The sequence below is a fragment of the Nelumbo lutea genome, chromosome 3, assembly GCF_056320005.1.
Source record: "Nelumbo lutea isolate HS-2025 chromosome 3, American lotus-T2T, whole genome shotgun sequence".
In the NCBI taxonomy this organism is placed as follows: Eukaryota; Viridiplantae; Streptophyta; class Magnoliopsida; order Proteales; family Nelumbonaceae; genus Nelumbo; species Nelumbo lutea.
In genome coordinates this window covers 34,022,215-34,040,419 of record NC_142686.1, presented here as the reverse complement: position 1 = coordinate 34,040,419, position 18,205 = coordinate 34,022,215, and the positions used below count along the sequence as shown (strand labels likewise).

The window sequence follows — 18,205 nt, the reverse complement described above, 5'->3', positions numbered from 1 at the left end:
AACATGAAAGAGAATACTCCCAACCCCTTAATGTTGCTAGGGTATATGAGTTGAAGTGTGAAGTGAATAATCTCAAGCAAGGGGAGAAGTCAGTCTCAGCTCAACTTACTTTGCTACTCTGAAATCCCAATGGCATGAAATTGACCACTTGGAGACAATCGAGTGAGAGAGCCAAAGGGGTGCAACAACATATAGAAAGCTAAATGAAACAAAAAGAGTGTTTAAGTTCCTGGTCGGTCTGAATTCAGATTTTGATATTGTAAGACAACAACTACTTACTAGGGAGAGTGTGACATTGTCTCAAGCATACTCATTGGTGCATAGTGAAGAGAGTGGGAGAAAGGTTATGTTATAGTTTTAGCCTATGGAATCAGCCTTGGAAACAACAAAATCAAATATTGGAGGGGAGAAGGAAAGGGAAATGAAGAAGGAAGATAAAAGGGACATGTTTTGTAATAATTGTAAGAAGCCAAAGCATACTAGGGGCACTTGTTGAAAGTTGTATCCACACATGGTTCCAATAAGACTCAAAAACAAGAAGGGAAATGCCAATGTGGCAATTACTACAAATAGTGCATCCACTCCCAGCACAAGGACCACATCCCGAGATGCCTTAGCTGCTGGCCGAGCTGCCTTAACACAATTGGAGAATGAGGTTGGTACTTCCGGATCCCCATCTCAGCCACCGGTTACTAGATCTGCTACTCCCACTTCAGCCTTTGCTCACTCAAGTACAAGAGCTACAACATATCATACATCATCCCCAGGTAACACTAGACCATTTTGGGTAATAGATTCAAGTGCTTCTGTCCATATGACCAATTTATCCACCTTGTTTACCACTTATTGTCTATCCTCTAGCAGAGGCAAAGTATCTATTGTTGATGGCTCCGTTGTGCCTATTTCTAGCAAGGGAGACATCAGATTGTTTGATGCCACCTCCTATCCTCAGTTCTGCATGTTCCTAAGCTTAGTGCTAACTTGCTTTCAATTAGTAGTATTATTAAGAATCAGAACTGTTCAATGACTTTTTTCCTTGATTGTTGTGTTCTTCAAGATCTGGAAACAAGGAAAGTGATTGGGATTGGCTGTGAGATGAATGGAGTCTATCTGCTTGAGCAACCACAAGGGAAGGATAGTGAAGTTGGAAGGTTATTTATTTCTCGGTTTTTAAGATTATGCTTTTGCATAACCAATTAGGTCATTCATTTTTTGGGTCTTTGAAGAGTCAATTTCCTAATTTGTTTAAGCCAGTCCAAGTGTCTAGTTTGAGGTGTGAGAGTTGTGACCTTGCAAAGCAATGTAAATCAACTTATTCTTTGAGCAATAAAGGAAGCAATCTTCCTTATGAAATTGTGCATACAAATGTTTGGGGACCATTTCATATTCCTGCTAGGGGAGAGGGGAGGGGTACAGATACTTCTTGTTGTTTGTTGATGATTATACTCGTTTCCCATGGGTCTACCTTATGCACTCTCAAGATGAGGTCCCTTCTCTAACCCAGGCTTTCCATCAGATGGTACTGACCCAATTTGGAATTATGATCAAAATTCTCAAATCTGATAATGCCAACGAGTATTTTGCAAAACCATTGTTCTCATATTTCCTTGATCATGGAGTTATTCATCAACAATTGTCCTCATACACCTTAGCAGAATAGGGTTGCTAAGAGAAAAAACTAGCATATCTTGGAGGTAGCCAGAAGCATCATGCTAAACTCTAATGTTCCCATATGCTTCTGGGGGGATGCAATCCGTAAAGCTGTTTACCTTATTAACAGAATTCCTTCATGGGTTTTAGACATGAAAACACCATTCAACCTCCTGAATCTAGACAAGGACTTGTTCACCATTTCCCCTTAAAACATTTGGGTGCATTTGTTTTGTTCAAATCCTTAGACCTCATCGCTCCAAATTTGATCCCAAAGTTGCCAAATGTATCTTCCTTGGGTATGCACAAAATCAAAAGGGTATTTTTGTTATGAGACTATTTCTGGGAGACGGTTTGTGTCTATGGATGTCACATTCTTTGAGGATGTGCCCTACTATCATAGGGTTTCTACTAAGGGGGAGAGTAGTGATGTAGAGATTTCAGCCCCAGAAGATCCATTATTTATTCCAGTCACCGAGGGGGAGTGTGGTGAAGAGGGTTGTCAAAAGTGCAAGGAATTGAGGGTGTACCACATGTGGTGGAGGCAGGTTGATTTCGGTCCTCAACAGTCTAGGCTGACCCCAATCTCTTCTACAACCCCAGATCTAGGCACCACCTTCACTGTTGAGCCCACTGTTGTAGATGCCTTACCAAATACTGTTAAGCCTCAGTCTCATCCTTTAGATGACATTGATCCCCCAATTGCAATTCATAAAGGGAAGTGTCATTGTATTTCATCCACTACTCATCATATCTCCTAATTTCTTTCTTATGATTGTCTCTCAAAATCCTATAGATCTTTCTTGGCATCTATTGTCGCTATCTTTATTCCTAGAACAGTGCAAGAAGCCTTGTTGACACCTGAATGGAAGGAAGCAATGAAAGTAGAGATGGATGCTCTTGTTAAAAACAACACATGAGAGTTAGTTGATTAGCCTGAGGAAAAGAAACCTGTTGGGTGCAGATGGGTGTTTATAATGAAATACAATGCTGATGGTTCTATAGAGAGATATAAGGCCAGATTGGTTGCAAAGGGATTCACACAAACTTATGGCATAAATTATCTGGAAACATTTGGAGGAACTGCGCTATTTCCTGAGGATTGAGGTAGCTCGACCTAAACATGGAATTTTTGTCTCACAAAAAAAGTATGTTCTTGACTTATTGGAAGAAATTGGAAAGTTGGGAGTGAAGCATGCTGACACACCCATTGAGCTGAACCACAAGTGCAGAGGGTGGAGAGCCCCTTGAAGATAGGATTATGTATCAACGGTTGGTTGGAAAGATTCTTTACCTTTGCCTAACAAGACCAGATATTTCTTATGCTATTAGTATTGTTAGTCAGTACATGCATTCTCCTAGAACCACTCACCTTCTCGCAGTGGAAATGATACTTGCTTACCTGAAGAGGTGCCCAGGATGCTCCTGAAGTTCTCGAAGGACTCTTGCTAGAAGGTTTTGTTCCCGTTAGCATGCCTATATTGATCAAAAGGTCTGGGAGTATGCCCACTCAAATTGATCTTGCATGTCCAAAGAATCTTCTCTCCCCAAATTATCTAGGATTGATCAACTCCAGCAAACATAAAAATTCCCAATCATGGGCAGGAGGGTCCTAGACCATATTGATCCTGGGTTTACCAAGATGATTCAAAACATTTTGAAGAAAATAAGACTATTCTTTTTATTTTTAAAGAAAAGACACGATTCATGACTAAGGAAAGAGTTGCAGATCAAAGAGAGGTGCGTGTTACTGTTCATACCCTCAAAATCACTATTTATATTTGAAGAGAAATTACAAGAAAGCCCATACTTGGGTGCCCAAATACAAAAGCGCAGATTTGGGGTTTTAGACATATCCTTTCCACCAGATTTCTTGGGGAATAAAAACTGTTTCAGCCCCAGATTCAAGTTGCTTCCCTTCCAAATTTGCAGCAGTCATTAGTCTAGTCTCTTCTCTCAGCAACTCTTCCATCACAGAATCTAAATATGGTAGTGTGCCCCTACTCAGAATATTGAACCGAATAATCTCGTATTCAGGTCTCATGTCTCTCTGGCAATAGGTAAATATTTCAGACTCAATTTGGTACTGTCTTGACATATTGGACTGATGAGAAACCTTTCTTCAAATAAGAATATATTTCATAGGCTGTTCGCATTCTCCTCATAGAAATAGTAATGTGAGAGAAAACAGAGCTGAGAATCCAAGAAACAAGGTTTCCACTGTCAAGTTTACATTGTGAAAATGCCTTATACACTTGATCCAGAGATTATCCAACTGCTGAAATTAAAGTCCCAGAAATCAACCAAGAGAATCCCTCAAAAGAGAATCTCCAGAACTGAATCCATAATACAAAAGAGTGGTTTATGGAGTGAGAGTACCCTAGGGCAATACTAAAACTAGGGTTCTCAGAAACAAAGGATATCCGACTGAGCAGATAGGTTAGATTCACCAGCCTGATATGCAGATTTCCAGAAACTGCCATCCAAGAGAGGAGAGATCAGAACTCCCCAAATTCTTGTCCAATCACGATGAGATTTTCTGAGTAGGTAAACGAGGTCTGGGTGACACACCAGTTAAAAGTTTCACTTCGAACAGATGCTTCCCCAAGGAGTTCTATGAAGATTTCCCTTGCTGAAATCGCAAAACAGAGTAACCAAGATTAGAGTTGATTGAAACAGCCCTATCTTCAGCCAATGAGTCCAGAAACCAGCAAGGTTTGAGAGGTTAATGAGTGAACATGGAGCATACACAATCTATGGAGCAACCTGCTTTGATACCATGCCACACAACCAGTTCAAACAAGAGAGCACAACCAGTTTAGGGTGAAAACAGAAATCTGTCAACTATATATATATATGAAACATGATATTTACAGAAAGGCCCTTGTGAGGCAAAAAAGAGAAAATAAGAAAGAAAAAATACATGATAGTGTACAACAAGGACCATAGAAATAAGGTACAACATCAAGATTCTTCACAAACTCTCCCAGTGGTGGTAAGCTTAGCAGATCGGGACCACTCCAAAAAGTTGGTTCCATCAAGTTTAGCAGTGATTATCATACTATTGGAAATATCTGCATTTCCCAAGATAACACTGGAAATCATTTGTACATCTTTGGATGATTCCATATTCAACCAAAAGGACCCCCAATACTCAACCAAAGTTAAAGAACCAAGAAAACATATCACCGCACGGTTAAGAGGCACAAGGAGGCCAAAAAACTAGGTTGATGGCAAAATAGAGGGAGAAGAAAATCTCCCAAAAAGTGCATAGGACTTAGAAAATTACAGGACCACTTCCTGTCACTCCCAAAATGTAAAATGACCCAAATGGTCTAGGTTTTGTAGCAGAAAACCTCATGAAACAAGTTGTATAAGGCTCGACATCTGATCTGGAATTTCTGAGATTTTCTTTTTGAAAAATCCACAAAAAAATCATAGAAACTTCAAACAGCTACAAGAGTCATAACAAAAAACTTCTAAAATCAAGGTGAAGCAAACCATGTAGGATTCATTGATTGCCGCCATCACCTGTATGGATTACTGACATCATCCGGGGTGGTCGGGCGTCAGCAGGTCATCTCGTGGGAGAGGATCAGTAGAAAGTATCCCTAAGAGCCTCTACTTGCTCTGATACCAAACTGCAGATCTAGGGTTTGAAGAAGAAGAAGAAGATGTATCGAAGAGAGGTGTGTGTGTGTGTGTGTTACTTGTTCACACCCTCAAAATCACTATTTATATTTTTGAAGAGAAATTACAAGAAAGCCCATACTTGGGCACCCAAATACAAAAGGATGATGTAAAGACTAAAACACCCTTGCCCAAGCACTAAAAATAAATGAATATTGTGATAGATGATGGTTTATCATTTGTCTAGCACTAAAAATTCAATGCTCATTCAATGAACAGAAATGAGAATCTAGTCTGATCTAAATCCTCAAATCTACCACTAAGGCTCAGTTTGGAAGGAGTAGCAATACAAATATGTAGAGTACAAAACCTTGTAATTTGTTTTGTTTTGAATGTATTTGTACTCTTTCCAAACTAAGGCTCAGTTTGGAAAGAGTACAAAAACAAATATGTACAGTACAAATACATATAAAATAATACAAAATACAAGGCTTTGCACTCTACATATTTGTATTTGTCCCCCTTCCAAACTGAGCCTAAAGAACAATAATCATGGGAAATAATCAAATTCAAGAAATTAAGGATATCTTTTTTGGGAACCATCACTTGAAAGTAAATCACGCACTTGTTCATTATATATCTCAACCATTTGAACACCAACTTCATATGAAAAGGAACCTTTCCTATTTTGAGAGATTTCGAAAAGGTCATTTAGAGCTCTGTAGTTGACACCCCAATCCTCCTTACGTGCTGCATCTGGGCCAGTCTAGTAGAGACATACTTAAGGTCACAAGGTATTTAAAACTTCTCAATAAATATGAAATATCCTATCAAATAGAACCAAAATAAGCAATATATATGCTACTACAAAATAAGTGATCCACATATTGGGAAGGTATAAGGAGAGTGTGTACCATTGTATAGGTCTTCCCTGAGCCAGTTTGACCATAAGCAAAAATGCATACATTGTAACCATCAAGAATAGAACGTATTAATGGTTGGGTGTCTAGAAATACTTCCGCTGTCAATATTAATGAGATCAAGTATGAACTCAAAAGATCATAAATTTTTCTTATGGAATCAACAAGAGAAGTAAACAACATTAAAAATGCAAGAAAGAATATTTCAAGAACCATTAAACTTTTATCAATATACTTAACAGAAGAAATCAACAGAACATGCATGATAAATTAATGCAACAAAGAAAACTTGAGAATCAAATATAACAAAAAACATAAAACTCAAGTTAAGGCAACAAATCCAGTATACCAACAAAATACAATAAAATTATAGACAAAGACAAGAACCAAGGTAAATTCAAAACTGTGACACCAGTACGAGTACATACTTTAAAAATCTCTAACACAAGAAAAATTAGTGAAGTTCTGACCATGAGACATCAAATTCCAAAACAAGCCATATGAATAAGCCATATAATCCAAGTCCTTTTTTTCTTTTTCTTCTCTTTTTTTGTGACTGTTCGCAATGACCAACTGATGCAAATGGTCATCAACCTCTGACTAAATCCCGGAAGAAATCTCAAACATAATTTCTTCTAATCCAACTATTTGATTAGGCTGAAATTTGGATATATATGGTCAACGGATTTTGTTATAGCAGTTGGTATTTCTGCTTTATGCAATAAAGTAATGAATTTCTACTACTGTTTTCCATAGTTGACTGCTATAGAGAATTGATTTGTTTTCTTTCAAACTTCTTCTACTGATTGCTGTTGAAAGGGTGTTCTTTTCCTACTACTTGTGTGCTGGTTTAACAATTCTGGTTGCATCAACAAGGCAGCTCAAGGTGAGCCACACACTAGCTGCAGAGTTCTCCAACAACCTGTCGGAATTGAATGGTAATATCAGATTAGGTGAAATATCAAACTTAGAAAAAGAATGGTCCGGTTCCTTGTTTAAAAAATTTGGGCTTTGAAAGCTCACAACTCTCAAATCTCAAATTGGACATCTGGATAGATTCAAACAAACTAGGAAACAAACTCTTTAAAGCCTGAAAAGATAAATGACCCAATCAATTGATCAATAGACTGAAAAATAAAAGACCTCTTAATTTCACTATCTTCCCAATGAGAACTCCCTCCAAGCAGATAGATTTCATTCGTCTCACAGCCAGTTCCAATCACCTTCCTTGTCAACTAAGTTTAGGAACATGCAAAACCGAAGATAAGGAAATGGCATTAGACAACTTGATGTCTCCCTTGCCAAAAATACGAACAAGGGAGCCATCAGCAATGGACACTTTGTCTTTGCCGGAAGATAAATGATAGGTAGTAAACAGTGATGGCAAGCCAGTCATATGGTCAGATGCTCCTGAATCTATTACCCAAAAATGTTCTATATTACTTGAAGCTAAAGCATGGTAAGCTGAGGCCCGATTACCTGAATGAGCAAAAGTTTAGGTAAGAGGAGCTGATGGTGGCTGAAGAGATGGAGCTGAATTACCAAATTCATTTTCCAGCTGAGTCAGAGCAGCTCGGACAGCAGCTAGGGTGTCTAGAGGAGTGCCTCTTGTGCCCGATGAGGTTGTACTATCAGTATTAACAGCCATATTATCATTCCCCTTTTTGTTTCCGAGTTTTGCTGGAACTAGATGTGGATGCAACTTCCAACAAGTGTCTTTAGTATGTTTAGGTTTCTTGCAATGCTCACATACTAGGTCCTTCTTAGCTTCCTTTTTAATATCCCTCACTTTATCACCCCCAAACTTAGGCCTAACTGCTGCCAAGGCTGATTCAAAGGATTGTTGCTGCAACATAACCTTTCTCCTAGCCTCTTCACTGTGCACTAAGGAATAGGCTTGTGATAAAGTCACACTGTCTCTTGTCAACAAATGTTGCCTCTCCGTGAGTTTGTGCATCCTTTTGACTCTCCCATTCAATGTTGCCTCTCTGTGAGTTCGACTGATATGTGGTTGTATAGAGTTGCACAGCCATGGCCATCATAGCTGATTGAGCCCATTCTAAGTAGTTTGACCCATCAAACTTAACAGTTGTAATTTAAAAAGTGTTCTCAACCATGTTACCTAAACCACCAGTCCCAAAAACACATTCCCTTTGGTTCTTAAACTCCATTCTTGGTTAGGAGTTAATTAAAAAACACCTTCTAATCACTGTAATAGTCGGCCTACTGGGTCTGAAGCTAATAACAGTCGGTCTAGAAGCAGAATTCAGATTCAGCAGTACTGGGTCTTTGAAATAGAGAACAGCTCTACTGGATCTTCTAGAGAGCAAAAAACAAAATTAAATTGAGAGAGGCAAGTCTAATCACCTATCCAGAAATAGTAACAGTCCTGGAATTTTAGGGTTTTTTCTTAAAACCCTAAAATAGATAAAAAAATGTAATTTTTTATAGCCGTACCTCTCAGATCTTGCTGCCGACCTCAAGAAGGAATGAAATCTTACCCAGAAAATTCTGAAAAAAAAACTGATCTTGGCCCAAAAGTCCTCTGGAAATTCTGATCGCCACCTTCAATATTGATCAAAAACTTATCTTGATCTAAGAATCCTCTGGAAAATCTGATCAAGAACACAGTCCAATCTTTGGACAGCTGCTACAGTTTCTGATAACCTCCAAGAATCAGCCAGATAAAAAAAAAAAATGATCTTTCTAATCTTCCAGCCCTAGGCAATTCTCATGTGGTCGGCTGGATCAGACTCACATGAGAAGCCCTAGATCTTGATCTAATACCAAGTAGTCGTACAAGACTACAACTAGTCTTTGGTCTTGAACAGAAAATAAAACTAAAAGAAGAAGAGGAGAAGAGAGGAGAGGGAGAACTCGTGGAGAGATTTTTGAGAAAAGAGAGAGTGGTTGTGTTAGAAACAGCCGCCTCACTCTTAAATTTATATTCATAGTATCATAATTGTAAAAGAATTGAATTGCTTACATGGCAAGATAATAAGATAAGATAAAGCTGAAATAAACTAATCATAACTAACTGCTGTCATACGAACACAGTGGGGACCACACCAGTGGGGTCCACATTAGTGTTCTCTACAGAAATATTAAGAAAATTGAGCAGCTGAAATCTTTTCTATAAAAGACTTTGAAATTAAAGATAGGGACAATTTAAGGCACTTTCTTGGGATTGAAGTGACAAGATCCAAAAAGGGGATTTCCATTCGCCAAAGAAAGTATATCCTAGATCTACATAAGGAGACAGGAATGTTAGGATAGGATCAAATCCAGCTGAGACACCAATTGAGCAAAGTCATCATTTGGGAGACCAAAATGGACATCATCTTGTTGATGTTGAGAGGTACCAATGGTTAGTTGGAAACCTGATTTACTTATGTCCTCATTCCTAAGGCACTAAATAAGAGAATTAAGGTCTTATTCCATTAAGTTGAACATTCCTAGATTAGCCAATGAATTAGAGGATAAATAATTCCATGGTGATTATGAACCTCCACATTCCTAACTAAAGTAGAATAATGAATGTGGCTATTCCAAAGTCTGTTTCATCTCTGAGAGCAGATTCTTTTGTGCATCTGGAACATTTCATAATAAAGTTCATAGTATTTGTTTGCATCAACATTAGGCATATATAAAAAGTCAATTAAGGATTCAAATTCCATGCAGAAGATAGTGGAAAAGGAAGATGTTAAGAAAAGAAAATTACAGTTTTATAACATTGACAAAAATAAAAATGCAAACCTTGAGTAGCAGTTGGACCAAAGACCTTGTTGAACTTAAACATACGATGGCTACCTTTTCCTTGTTTGGAGGGATTTACAACACCCAACTCACCATTCTCACCAATATATTCTATAGTTGTCTGTTTTCCATTTTGTCCAGGAAGGAATGGCCTTATACGACAGTACACCCTAATGTTACCTATAAAAAAAAACACATAACTAAGATGAAAAATAAACTATAACATAGCATTTTAATTGAGTAGGAATCTGCTGAATTAAAAAATATGAAAGAAAGTAGCTTCTTGAAGAGGGAAGGAAGAGAGAAGGAGAAAAAGAGAAGAAGAGAAGTTGAAAAGAAAAGAGAGCAATGATCTGGTCGCCCCCTTCACTTATTATTTATACTAAAATAATAACAGTACAAAGACAACTATGCCCTTATAGGGTGGCATAAAACATCTACTCAGAAAAACAACATAACACTAACTAATCTTCAACACTCCCCCTCAAGTTGGCAAACAAACTTCTCCGGTTGTTACCCTTTCTCTTATAAAGTGTCTATCAACTTCAATGTGTTTTGTCCTATCATGCTAAATTGGATTGTGGGCAATATTGATTATAGCTTGATTGTCATAGTATAACATCATAGGTTCCTCTGCTTTCACCCCAATCTCACTCAAAAGAGATGTAACCCAAAGAAGTTCTGAGACACCATGAGCCATGGATCTATACTCAACCTCTGCACTTGACCTTGCCACAACCGCTTGCTTCTTACTCTTCCAGGAGATCAAGTTTCCACCTACAAAGGTACACACTCCTGATGTAGACCTCTTGTCATCTAAGCATCCTGCCCAGTCTGCTTCTGTATAGGATTCTAGCTTCAGATTCTCATGATTTGAGAAAAGAATGCCTCTGCCAGGGTGCTTTTTCAGATATGCAAGTATTCTCCCAATAGCTTCCTAGTGCAGAACCCGAGGTGCATGCATGTACTAACAAAACACTGACAGCATAAGAAATATCTGGTCGTGTCATACACAAATACAGCAGTCGGCCCACCATTCTTTGATATCTCCCCACATCCTTTACCAGTGTCTGTGTGTATCCAAAACGGATGAGTGCCCCTTTGAACCTGTCAAACCAAGCCCTGGGTGACTGTTTCAGTCCATACAGAGATTTTCTAAGTCTACGCACCTTTCCTTTACCAACATTTTCATAAAAGCCTATTGGAATGTCCATATATACTTCCTCCTGTAAGTCACCATTGAGGAAAGCATTTTTTACATCAAACTGGAACAAGGGCCATGAATAGGTGGCTACTAGAGATAAAAGGATACGAACTGAACTCATCTTAGCTACTGGTGCAAAGGTTTCCAGATAATCAACACCATAGGTCTAGGTATACCCTTTTGCTACCAACCTTGCCTTGTACCTCTTTATCTTGCCATCGGCCTTATACTTCACTGTGAATACCCATCGGCATCCGACTGTCTCCTTGTCTAGGGGGAGATCAACTATTTCCCAAGTTTGGTTTTTAACCAAAGCATCCATCTCATCTTGCATGGTCATTTTCCACTCAGGTTTGGAGAGAGCCTCAATAACATTCCTAGGTATAGACATACAATCCAGGGAAGAAAGAAAAGCACGGTAGGAGGATCATAAGGCATTGTAGGAAAGATGGTGTGAAATGCAGTGGGTTGTACACTTTCTCTTCCCCTTACGAAGCGCAATGGGAAGATCAAGGACAATGGGATCAGCTGCAACAATGGTGTTAGGAACAGAAACATTATCATCAGAAAACATAACAGGCTCAGGCTCAAGAGGAATACCTGGAACTATATCTGCCGAATCTGGAGTTTCAAAAGGACTGACAAAGTGTGGTGTGAGTCAAGGATGTGTGGAGTCAACCATCATCTGTCGGCGCTGATATTGCTGTGAGGCTGTCCGTAGTGGCTTAGGTAATGAAACTGGAGGTGCAAGTAGTGGCTGAACTAATGTAGATGTTGGTTGAACTAATGGAGACACCATAGAAACAGGCAGAGGAACAGATTGTGAGTTCTCCCCAAAACTCTCCCCCTAAGGAGAACCACTCGAGAAGAAGAATGTGGATTCGAAAAAGGTAACATCCATAGTGGCAAATCTGCTCCTTGACACTGGGCCATAACAGCAATACCCCTTTTGGTTTTGAGCATACCCAAGAAAAACACATTTATTGGCCTTAGGATCCAATTTCTTGCGATGAAGGCCAAGAATGTGAACAAAAGAAACACAACCAAAAACCCTCAAAGGTATATGAAATATCTCTCCATCTGGAAAAAGAAGGCTAAAAGGCATTTTAAACCCCAAAGTCCGTGAAGGAACACGGTTAATCACATGTTGTAAGAACTGCACAGGAACTGAAGCACACACCATAAGACTCCTTGCCACCTCCACAATGTGTCTGTTTTTCCTCTCAACAACTCCATTCTCTTGCGGTGTATATGCACAAATGCTCTGATGAACTACACCATGTTCTAAGAGATACATGGTTAGGTCCTTCTCAAAGTACTCTCTGGCATTATCTGATCTAAAAGCCTTAGTTCTCACTCCAAATTGTGTGAGAACCATCTGGTGGAATTGTCGTACTAAGTTAGGAACCTCATCACGTGATCTCATCAAATATATCCAAGAACATCGTGTATATCCACAAACAAGAGAAAGTAATGGAATCCTCCCATGGAAGGGATTTGATATGGCCCCCATACATCAGTGTGAACAATATTAAAAGCAAAAGTACTTCTTTTATTACTTGGTTTAAAAGACTGTCTACAATGCTTTCCTAACTGAAAACTCTCACACTCCAAAGTAGATAATTAAACAAACTCAAATAACTTTGGGAAAAGACATTTCAAAGAACTAAAATAAAGACGTCCCAAGCGATTGTGCCAAAGCATAATCTGGTTCACTGACTCTGACCCACTAATATTGCTACTGCTAACATAATGACCCTGATGTCTTGGAATCTCATCCAGAAAGTAGACTCCATTCACCTCACGACCACTCCCAATCATCTTTTTTGACTCCAGATCCTGCAAAATACAATTACCAGGAAGAAATGTCACAGAACAATTCAAATTTTTTGTCAAAGAACTAACAGACAATAGATTGGTATGAAGTCTAGGGACATGTAAAACAGAAGACAGAGTTATATCATTGGTCACTCTAACTGTCCCCTTCCTAGCAATGGGCATATGTGAACCATCTGCTGTAAAGACTCTATCTCTACTAGAGCACAACCGAGAGGAACTGAAAATGGTAGGGGCATTAGTCATATGCTCAGATGCTCCTGAGTCTATAATCTAGGGAGGTCCCTACTTACCTGAAGTGAATGCAAGATTTGCAGTTGCATATGAACTACCTGTATGTGCAAAGGAAGTGGCGTAGTTGGTTCCTACATTCTGTTGTCCATCTGGAAGGCTAGAGTTGGGTGAATCTTTCTTACTCATAAGTTGTCCAAACCTATCCAATTCTGTTCTCACTGTTGCTACCGCAATGGATTCCCAATCAGTTTGGGAGAGAGATGCTGAAGAGTCTCCTGTAGTGGCTACATTTACATTTCCCTTCTTGTTTCTTATCCGAGGAGGCATAAGATTTGGATGAAGCTTCCAACAAGTGTCCCTGATATGCTTAGGCTTCTCGCAATAATCACACACCAAGTCCTTCTTATCTTCCCTTCTAGTCTCACTACTCCCCCTGTCTCCATTTGGCTTAGGTTTTGTTGTACCAACCATAGCCGACTGGTCAATCCCAGGTTGTCTCAGCATTACATTCCTCCTACTCTCCTCTCCAAAGACAAAAGCATAGACCTAAAAGAGTGTCACACCCTCCCTAGAAAGAATATGCTACCTAGCAATGTCAAATTCAAGGTTCATCCCTACCAAGAACTCAAAAACCCTATTCCTCTCTACCAGTTTGTGATAAGTTATTGCATCATTTACACTTTCCCATACCACAGTTTCTAAGTGATCTATTTCCTGCCATAGGGTTTTCAGCATGGAGAAACACACAGCAAGAGGTTTTACTCCATGTTTCATACTTATCACCTGATTTCTTAACTGACAGGCTCTGGCTTCATTTTGCTTCTGAGAGTAGGTTTTAGTCACTTCATCCCAAATCTCCTTAGTAGTATTAACCCATAGGAAATTTTTTGCAATATGAGGTAACATAGAATTACACAACAAGGACATTACCAGGCAATTTTCTTGCAACCATCGGGAAGAGTTTGTATCAGGTTTCTTCTCCTCCCCAGTGAGATACCCTAATTTTCCATGGGCACCAATAGCCATCTTAGCTGATTTTGCCCACTCCAAATAATTTGTACCATCAAGTTTTACTGTAGTAATGATCCTAGACCCAAAAATATCACTACTACCTCAACACCAAGTCCCACGATACTGGTAGATTTCACCTCGGTATTCCAACTCTCCATTTTACTTCAAACTGTTCAACAGTAAGAAAAACATAGATTGGAGACCTTCAAAAAATAATTTAATACCATACACAGAAACTAACCCTTCCAGAAGAAGAAAACCCTAGCTGGAGAGAAATCTCTCTCCTCACGCCTCCCAATAGAGAGAAAAGTGAATTGATCACTTTGGGAGGCCTAGAAAATTTCAGAAACCAAACCGCCCTCTTCAGAAAATCAAAACAAAACTAACAATACATGGGCACCCAAGATCAGATCAAAAACAAAGAGTCCAACTTTTCTGGAACTCTTCCCCGTACTCCAGTTCTTCCTAATTTTGATGCCGAACAGTAGATCACCTTCCTGATGTCTAGGATCCCACCAAAAACTCCAAGAACTGGGCAATCTATAGCAGGTCGATCAGCCCTTTACTACTTCATGCAATCGGCTGATCTGGGGCTGCATGAGAATGCTTCAAGAAACCCTAGCCGATGCTCTGATACAAAGTAGGAATCTGCTAAATTAAAAAATATGAAAGAAAGTAGTTTCTTGAAGAGAAAAGAAGAGAGAAGGAGAAGAAGAGAAGAAGAGAAGTTGAAAAGAAAAGAGAGCAATGATCACTAACATAAAACATCTACTCAGAAAAACAGCATAAAACTAATTAATCTTCAACAAAATGTAATTCACTAATTAATGGCACCTTTCAAGTCCTGAACTTCATTATAAAGTCTCCGGTTTTCTGCAAGAACAACATGATAATTTTCAACCATATCCTCTAATCCTTTAAGCTTTTTACCTGCACAAATTAAATGTTGAGAAAATAAATGGGCATGCCAATATAACTGTAATAAGAATCTATTTGATTAACAAACCCTACCCAAGCGACTAAATTCTTCTAAATAGGTTTGTTGTATAGTTATAACCTCTTGCTTGATGGACTCAGAAGCTAACCTCAGTTCCTGAATAGTTTCAAAGCATGAACGAAAGATCTCAACTGTAAGATCTCAGAAAAGAATGAATATAAGAGTTCAGAACACAGTAAGCTTAGCAAACCTGAAGAGCTTCAAACTGAGACTTTATAAAACTCTGGTAGCTGCATTCCTTTTCCTTCCAATTTTCATCTTTGGAGTTGGAAAATGCCTCAAGCTCTTTAACTTCCTCCTGTGAAGCTTTTAAAAGGCATTCAAGTTCCTTTAATCTCTCCTCCAGGTCAATTTTATTTCCATTGACCTCTGCTTCCAACTGCAAGCAACGCTCTTCATAAGTCCTTTTGGCCACTACCAATTCCTGCTTCAGGGAAGAAATTTCATGATTATTGAGGTCCTTCTCCTTTATCAGTCTAAGCACATCCTGCTCATGTTTCTTTGTCTCTTCTATTTTGGGCTTCTCTGTCTGCAATGAGCAAAAGATAATGAGAATACTAATGTTGCAATTAAATATGCAAATACATATTGCATGTAAAGTAATATGTTGAGTATATGCTTAATATATTGTAAGGGTAGTTTAATCGCTATATTGTTTGTTAGAATACTAGAGTTATATTTTTAGCATTTTATTATAATATACACCTTTCTTGGGTTGACTAGAAAGAATAGGTTGAATATCTATTGCCCTCCCTCTTTTCTATTTTGTTTTTTTTTTCTTTTTAGATAAATAACAGATTGAATTTCATTCATAAACAAGGATTACAAGTTAACAGTGGAAAACTGAGTAAGAAGAACAGAAACTGCAAAACAGTGGAAAACTGACCAAAACCCACATAATACATATAACAACAGTTATAAGTTGTTCTCAAGACCTGGACATCCCCAATCCAAAAATGGCCTTGAAGTTCCTGATTTGGCAAGTCTACCAGCCAACTTATTAGCACTCCTTAGTATCCATCTGAACGAGCAGTTCAAGATTGTTTACGGATTTGGCTTCCCTGACTTAATCCTTTTGTTACCATCATCAGTTCTGCCATTAAAGAGTTTCCTAGCTCAGCAGGGCCACAAAAACTTGGCTGATTACTAATTACCTATTCTGGTATGGCTTTCCATCCTCTCATTAGATCATTCATTGACAAGGTTTAAAATGTCAGTTGTTGGTGGAAATATCAGTTGTCAAACTATAGGAAACATATTGTAAAAATGATACACATGGTGGAAACATTGTAAAATATGTAAAAATATAGAATGATACTTTACGAAATAATAAAAGAAGCTTAGGAACACCTTTTTAAATTATTATCTTGTTATAAATCATTAAACAAAGCTAAAAAACTAAAGTTATAGACAAAAGAATATTTTTGAAGTTGTCCTGTAAACCTTAAGATTCAAAACTACATGATAGAATGAGTTAAAGAAAAATTTAAACTCAGAAAATGCAAATGGTTCTAATAGATCAACCAAAATACACAAAAAAAAACTAATATTTAACTTTTTTATCAATAACTAGGTAAATTCATTCATTAAAACTAATATTTAACTTCATGTACTCTCTCACCAGATGTAGAGAGTACAACATTATTTAAAATGTTAAGCAAACTAATGGCCTCCAAGCATTCCAGATCTCTCAATCCCTTTCTAAAACCCAAATTTCAAATGCAACACCATCAAATCAAGCATAACAATGTAGATAGACACTTTATTCAGGAAACAGTTTTTAAAGGAAAGGTTTATTTACTGTAGAGAGATTGGTCGAATGGGCCTTAGTCTCTTTCCGTTTTATTTAGTTATGCTTATGTTTATCTTTTAAGAAGTGGGCCTTAGTGCCTATTTTCTATCTTTTTTATTATTGTTTTAGTGTCCGCCACCCTATTAAGGGTATTCATGGAATTGTACTCAGATTACAATTAAAAGAATAAAAGATATCTTCTTCCTAAGCATCTGCTGAATTTTTTCTTTCCTTCTTTCTCTTTCTCTTGTTATTTTATTTTCTGAATTATTACATGTGTGCTCTGCAACTTTTACCATTTGTTTGATATGATCAACAGTAGGCAAATGTCCTCACTAAAGAGTTGCAAACCCATGAGGTGAAGGCAATCATAGCAAGCTAGGTATAATCAATATTGATTCTCAACTTGAGAGGGAGTTATGATTTTTAGTCCTTTAGTGGGTATATATATCTTTTATTAATAAGGTTATTTTAGTCCTTTCCTATGTCTTAATAAGGAGCAGACGAGCAGTTATGATTTTTCATTTGTCATTGTCACTTTGATATAAATAATGGTTTTTAGAGCAGTAATAGTTTCAACTCAACAATATGTTTTCTTCTCTAATGAAGATCTTTTTCTACACTACTTTTTCTGCTGTTTGGGAAATCAATTTAGAAGAAGACAGAAATAATTGGTGGCTTACTAAAGTTATTGTCATGATGTGGCTCCAATAGTCAGCCAAAGAATGTAAAGAAAAAAAGAAAGAGGAAAGAAAAAGTAACCTTTAGGAGTTGTTTCCTTTTCGGAAACATTCACCAATTAGGTAGTTTTATTTTATTGTTTTTTTAGTAACCTATAATTTTCTAGGTTATTATACAATGAAATGAGGGTAGAGGATGAGTGGAACACAAATGACTTTTGGGAAATAATTATAGCTTTTTTATTTTAGATTTCCTTATGAAACAAGTTTAGTTCTTGGGATTTTCATACTCACTCTAGAGTCTAGATTTGGAAACTTTTATATGGAATTTCTTTAATTCAAAAGGGTGTTTTTCTAGTGGGAAAGAGAATTGTGCTTTTGCTTCTTTTGAATTTTTATTCCCATTGTAATATCACTGGTTTTCTTTTCAACTTAGCCTATAGACATAAGGCAATTTTCCAAACCATGTAAATCCTGTACTCTTGAGTTTAATTC

At 37.8% G+C, this 18,205-nt stretch overlaps 1 protein-coding gene across 9 annotated transcripts in view; it reads right to left on the bottom strand.

Annotated features, from left to right (window-relative positions):
* The window catches only part of LOC148864150 (kinesin-like protein KIN-14J), a 59,067-nt gene that overhangs the window by 20,296 nt on the left and 20,566 nt on the right, over window positions 1-18,205 (bottom strand). For 8 of the 9 annotated variants that reach the window (XM_088975428.1, XM_088975427.1, XM_088975426.1 and 5 more), the window contains 6 exons: window positions 15,429-15,767; window positions 15,253-15,334; window positions 15,076-15,171; window positions 9,957-10,136; window positions 6,195-6,301; window positions 5,868-6,046 (listed from right to left, as the gene is read on the bottom strand). In XM_088975428.1, coding sequence (XP_088831554.1) covers window positions 5,868-6,046; window positions 6,195-6,301; window positions 9,957-10,136; window positions 15,076-15,171; window positions 15,253-15,334; window positions 15,429-15,767 — 983 coding nt within the window. The remainder of the gene's footprint in view (window positions 1-5,867; window positions 6,047-6,194; window positions 6,302-9,956; window positions 10,137-15,075; window positions 15,172-15,252; window positions 15,335-15,428; window positions 15,768-18,205) is intronic. The other variant, XM_088975432.1, reaches the window with a different exon arrangement.